The 6,000-nt window shown below is 49.7% G+C and overlaps 1 protein-coding gene across 2 annotated transcripts; it reads left to right on the top strand.

The window, feature by feature from the left end:
- Positions 1–1,927: 1,927 nt before the first annotated feature.
- SRSF1 (serine and arginine rich splicing factor 1) lies at positions 1,928–6,000 on the top strand. Of its 2 annotated transcripts, XR_011134786.1 has the most exons (5): positions 1,959–2,628; positions 2,961–3,145; positions 3,435–3,607; positions 3,871–4,583; positions 5,497–6,000. XR_011134786.1 is itself a non-coding variant. In XM_068909549.1 (4 exons), exons 1-4 carry the CDS (start codon positions 2,435–2,437, stop codon positions 4,063–4,065), a joined length of 747 nt encoding a protein of 248 aa, XP_068765650.1. In that variant the 5' UTR covers positions 1,928–2,434; the 3' UTR covers positions 4,066–6,000. The 2 variants fall into 2 exon arrangements, 1 of the variants encoding a protein (XP_068765650.1); XM_068909549.1 differs by having other exon boundaries at positions 1,928–2,628; positions 3,871–6,000.

The following is a 6,000-nucleotide window of genomic DNA, read 5'->3' on the forward strand; positions in this document are numbered from 1 at the left end:
TTAACCTACATGAGAGAGAAATGAAAGGCATTCATAATAGTCAAACGCATTACAACATCATACTGGAAATATTTTTCTAAGTCATTAGGACCGCTGTTTTCTAGAGGAATATGCATTTGCAATTAGTACATGAAAAATGAAGTATGCATGACAGACACTACTAAAGAGGCATGACACATTTTTCAAAATCCCCTAATTAACTCAGGAGCCTAAAGGGTTTTTCTGCATATTCACATACTATTTTAACCCTACCACTGTAGTTACAGTGATACAACCTTCCCTGCACCATGTGGACTTGCTTGAGCTGTTATGGAAGATACTACAGAAAGATAAATAAGGGACACGCAGCCTAGCGTTTGTAACAGTACAACTATCTCAGCTGCTTTTTAGGTCTCCCTCCCACACCTGATACAGCGTGTAGACCAAACGAAGAATCTCGTTTCAAAAGCAGTTTGTGATGTGAACTCCGAGCAGCGAAGCGTGGGCAAAACAAAAAGTCAGGGTGGGTTATGGCGAGGTGGGAACGTACCAGGGAACAGCTGCTGCGCTGTAAGGGTTTGCATGCACGCTCTACGCCCTACGCAACGCACAGAAACGTGCACTGTTTACTGAGGGTGCGCTAGTTCGCTTGACCCAGGAGAAAGACTGTGCCCACAGCTACTCGCCAGAAAGTGATGGCCTCCTCCAGCAGTAACACCTTCCTCAGTTTATATTCTTGGACACACTCTTAACAAGAGTGAGACGCAATACCTTTGAGAACCGGACACATTTTCTAAGGTACTTTTGAAATGGAGGCTTGAGATTTCACGTCATTTTATCTGCAGCCTTCCGAAAACCTGCATGCCAACACAGCCTTAAACATCAAGGAGGGACTGCTGGCCAAAACAGTATTATGTTTTTAAACTGAAGTTTGGGTCATCTCCTCCCATCCTCCCTAGTAAGCAGCAGTTTGTACGCTGAACAGTAACACCCACTGCTTTAATAGCTCTTTCAGGACTTTGTGACATACTAGAATATATTGGTCTTTAAAAACGACTTTACGTGCATGACAATCACAGGAACATAATAGTGCTATACATTTTTTTCTTGCTTCTTCTATAGGACTTTATTTTCTGCCCTCCCTTGCATGCATTTCTCATGCATCATAATCTCAAAGCATCCTCATTTGAGACCTACAGTTCCCTGTCTCCCAAATGCTTTTTTGGCTCCTTCGCTTTTTAAAATTCATGCAGACTACAAAGTCAGGCACATCTTTTAAGGTCTGTTTTGTCCCTCTTGCTTTGATCCTCAAACTTATAACACTGGGGCTTTGATGGCTGATTCTTAAGAGGCAGCTGTCCTTCCAGAACAGGATAGCAATCAGTGGGCACTCTGAAGAATGTCGAATTTAGAAAGGGGAAGGCTGCAGGGACCAGTTAGTAAAAAAAAAAAAAAGAAAGAAAGAAAGAAAGAAAAAAATCAGCCCCAAGCTGACTGAACCCCAAGTTCTGACTGGATTCCCCCTCCCCAGGACCGGTGAGGACGGTGCTCTCAGGGCCGAGGGCTGCAGCCGGGCCGGGCCCAGCCCCGCTCCTCATCCCCGGCAGGCCTCCTGCACTGCCTCGGGGCGGCCATTTTACCTCGGGGCAGCGCAGCGCTCTGCCCCTCGGGCAAGCGCCGCTCAGCCCCGCCGGCAAGACCCCCCTGGCTGGACCCCCCGGGCCGGGGCACCCCCAGCCCCGCTCCCCGCGGCCGGGAGGCCAGGCCAGGCCCGGCGCGGCCCCGCCGAGGCCCGCGGCCTCCCCACCGCCGCTGCGCCGCGCCCCGCCGCCCCCCACCCCGGCCGCCGCTGTGCATTGTGGGACACAGCCCGCGCCTTGGCGCCAAGCGCCCCCGCCGCTCCCCGCGCGGTGCACTGTGGGACGGGCCCCTCCCCTGCCCCCAGCCGGGCCTTCTTTGCGTGGACTCCGCACCGGATGTGACGCCACCGGCCTGCCGCCGTGATAAGCGCGGCCGTTGAAGGGGCTCTTGCCCCAAACGCGGGGAGCCGGGGCTCCCTGAGGAAGGATTTAGCTCGCCGCAGCCCTCCCACCGGGAGCTGCGCTGCCGGGACTGGCCCGGCTTCTTAGCTGTAATCGCCGAGAGCCAAAAAAAAAAAAAAAATAGCGGGACTACTTTTTCCTGCCGCGCATGCGCAGGAGGGCGGGGTGGGAGCGCGGCGGCGGGAGACGCGGGCTCGGCCGCACTTGTGGTGGTAAAGGCGGTGCTGCGTCCCGGGGTGAAATCGCTGCGCGCAGTAGGACCGCGAGGGAAGCCGTGGTCGCCATTTTGAAGCGGTTGTTGGGGGAGGCGGCGTGTGTGCGCTCCCGTGTGCCCGGCTCGGCCCCCGCGCTCGCCGACCCGTCCGCTCGCTGAGCTCCGGCTCTCCACCGCCGCAGCCATTGCTGACCTTGCCATGTCCGGAGGGGGCGTGATTCGCGGCCCAGCCGGCAACAACGACTGCCGCATCTACGTGGGGAACCTGCCCCCCGACATCCGCACCAAGGACATCGAGGACGTGTTCTACAAGTACGGCGCCATCCGCGACATCGACCTCAAGAACCGCCGCGGCGGGCCGCCCTTCGCCTTCGTGGAGTTCGAGGACCCCAGGTGAGGCCCCCGCCGGCCCTGCCGTTGGGGTAGGGGGGGTGGGGGGCCCCCCGCGTGTGCCCACCCGCGGCCTGCTGGGGAAGGGAGAACCGCGACGTTTCCCGACCCCCCCCCCCCACAGCCGCCCCAGCGATCCGGGGCACCCGCCGGAGCCCTAACGGCCTCCCCCGTGCTCTCCCCCCGCTCCGTGGGGCGGCCGCGGCCCGCGCGGGGGGAGGGCGGGGTGGGGCCGGCGGGAAGCGGGAACAAAGGCGGGGGGGGGCGGTGCGTGGGCAGGGCGCGGCGGGTTGGGCGCGCTGCGGTCGGCGCTCACCGCCCGTCCCGGCCCGCAGGGACGCGGAGGACGCCGTCTACGGGCGGGACGGCTACGATTACGATGGGTATCGCCTCCGCGTGGAGTTCCCTCGGAGCGGCCGGGGCACCGGCAGAGGCGGTGGCGGCGGCGGAGGGGGTGGCGCCCCCCGGGGCAGGTATGGCCCCCCGTCCCGGCGCTCGGAGTACAGAGTGATCGTCTCGGGTGAGTCCTTTCTCTCTTTCTCTAGTTAACGCGTTTCCCCCGGGGGTCCTCGAGGCGGCTTCGCAGCGCCTGGTTTCCGTGCGGAGCCATGCCGTTCCTGCAGCTTTTTCCCCCCCTTAAAAAGCATCCCCCTCGGGTATTCTGGAAGCAGTGTTCACAGCTTCTCAAGGCAGCCTTTCTCCTTACTGAATAGTTTGTCTCACCTGTTGTGGCATGCTATTGTATCTAATATCTAATACTGTATGATAATGTAGTTCATTTTTCAAGTAATGTATTGCCTTTTATTCAGGGCTGCCTCCAAGTGGAAGTTGGCAGGATTTAAAGGATCACATGCGTGAAGCAGGTGATGTATGTTATGCTGATGTTTTCCGAGATGGCACTGGTGTCGTGGAGTTTGTACGGAAGGAAGATATGACCTACGCTGTGCGAAAACTGGATAACACTAAATTTAGATCTCATGAGGTAGGTTTCATGCTTATTTTTGGGCCAGAATTGGATACAAAGGGCTTAACGATAGGATTTGAAGGTAAGGATGTGTGGTTGCCATTGTACTAATACGCAAAGCATGTAAGCTAAGCCCGTAGTCAGTTTGTCGTAAAATAGACTTTAAAGACTTGATGTCTATTTCTGTGCTTTGGTAAACAATATCTTCAGTCTGTCAGCATGCCTAAAAAGATGGCCGTAAAGCCTAGACCCTTCAATCGAAAGTTCTGTCTATTCAATAGGGAGAAACTGCCTACATCCGTGTTAAAGTTGATGGTCCAAGAAGTCCAAGCTATGGAAGATCTCGGTCACGCAGCCGTAGTCGTAGCAGAAGCCGTAGTCGAAGCAACAGCAGAAGCCGCAGTTATTCCCCAAGAAGAAGCAGAGGATCTCCACGCTACTCTCCCCGTCACAGCAGATCCCGTTCTCGTACATAAATGATCACTAGCAATGATCTTTTTGTAGAACCCCGTGTTGTACACAGTTTTCCTTTACTCAGTACAGTCTTTCATTTTTTAATTCAAACTGTTTTATTCAAATTGGCTGAAGTGTTGAATTGCATTCTTGTGTAAAATCCCTAGTGAGTATTTGCTCCTTAACATCAACATTCCCCTCATGTCTTTGGTAAATTGTATTTTAATTGATGTCAGTCAGGATTGTTTCAATTTAGTTATAGTTAACTACCAACATTCTTCAAACTGTGGTATTGCTGTGTAAATGTCTCAGTGTTCGGCTATGGTTTATACAAGCTGGGGATGTTGGGATGTTTGTGGCTAACTTGTCTCTTCTGGGGGATCTTATATTTTATCTTGCCTTTTCGTGTGTCTTTCTGTAGACATATCTGAAGAGATGGATTAAGAATGCTTTGGATTAAAGGATTGTGGAGCACATGTCAATCATTTTAGGATTGTCAAAAGGAGGATTGAGGAGGATCAGATCAATAATGGAGGCAATGGTATGACTCCAAGTGCTATTGTCACAGATGAAATTGGCAGTATTGACCTTATACTGAGAGACAGGTTAATTGAGTACATGCACCTACTTGTCACTTCTTCAGGCATGTTTTAGTTCCCGCAGACTACAATTGCTCTTTTCTTTAAAACTTTTTTGGCAATTGTGGCTAAATACTTGCTTTTGTAATTCTCTATTCCATTCTAGTTTTTTAAAGGAATAAACCGGGACGGGGTGGGAGTACTGGTTTACTTTGTCATGCAGCATTTGGTTACAAGTGTTAATGTTATGTAGTATTTGTACACTTGTAGATAAAGGGTACCTTCAAATCAGATAGAGTATAATATCAATACTGCTAAAATCTGCATGTCCTCTGTGTGACTGATACAGCGTTGCTATTTCATTTTTTTTTAAAGTATCAGAATGAAAGCAAAAATAGAAAACGTAGTTGGGAATAATTTCTTAAGTCTCAGCCCTTCCCCTCAGACTAATTCAGAATTGACTCACCAATATGTTTGAAAACTTCAGTTAGTTAATTTTGCTACCTTCCAGATGGGAGTACTAGCTATAGTTTAGACATACAGTAGGTGGATAGCTTTAGCAGTAAACTTTTCCAATTTCATAAACACTTTTTGCAACCACAAAACCTGTAGTGCACCACCGTACAAGCAATGAATATGTTGGCATTTTCAGTTGACATATGTAAATATTACAATGTTTCCTCCAAATAATAATTAACATTTCTAAAAATTATCTGAGCATCACCATTCAAAAGTTTGTTTTGGGGAATTGATAGTTATTAATGTACATCTTTATTAATTGATGGCAAACATAACTGATCATTCCCCAGAATCCTATTTTTTCATTACAGTATCTAACTTTTTGCCTCCTCTTTTTTGGTTTTGCTGGTTATAAAGGTTTGGATTGGAGAGGGCTCACTGGATCCCAATCCTTGGAGCTGGATCATTGGATTCAAATCATAATGTGGATAGGATAGGGAGGCTGAATTACAAGGATTCATGGAGCGGGATCAAATTACCAGGAACATAGGAGTGGATTCCTGCCCCAACCAAACCGCATTCGTGTGGATTTTTTTTATTCAACTCAATTGGCTATTCCAAAGATTTTTTTTTCCTATTTTTGACGATTGGAGCCCTTAAGATGCACGATGGAATTTTGCATTTTTTTGGTAAAAGGAGCAAAGCGAGGACCTGGAGAGGTACGCTGGAGCAATCTCCTTGGAAGGATTCAGCACGAGTAGATGGTAAACATTAAAGGGGAAAAGGGGGGTTTGTTTAAAAAAGAAAAAAGTAAATAAGTCGTTTCTCTAAATTTAAAGTCAAAATTGGAGTTAAAGATTAAGTAGGTTTTCAATTGGCTATTGCCTTTTTTCTTTGACAAATAAAATTTTTAAAAAAACA

The sequence above is a fragment of the Struthio camelus genome, chromosome 16 (assembly GCF_040807025.1).
Source record: "Struthio camelus isolate bStrCam1 chromosome 16, bStrCam1.hap1, whole genome shotgun sequence".
Classification (NCBI taxonomy): Eukaryota; Metazoa; Chordata; class Aves; order Struthioniformes; family Struthionidae; genus Struthio; species Struthio camelus.

Coding starts and splice junctions, on each gene's coding strand:
- SRSF1 (XM_068909549.1), top strand. CDS start 2,435: ATGTCCGGAGGGGGCGTGATTCGCGGCCCAGCCGGCAACAACGACTGC. Junction 3,146..3,434: donor GTACAGAGTGATCGTCTCGG/GTGAGTCCTTTC, acceptor CCTTTTATTCAG/GGCTGCCTCCAAGTGGAAGT. Junction 3,608..3,870: donor CTAAATTTAGATCTCATGAG/GTAGGTTTCATG, acceptor TCTATTCAATAG/GGAGAAACTGCCTACATCCG.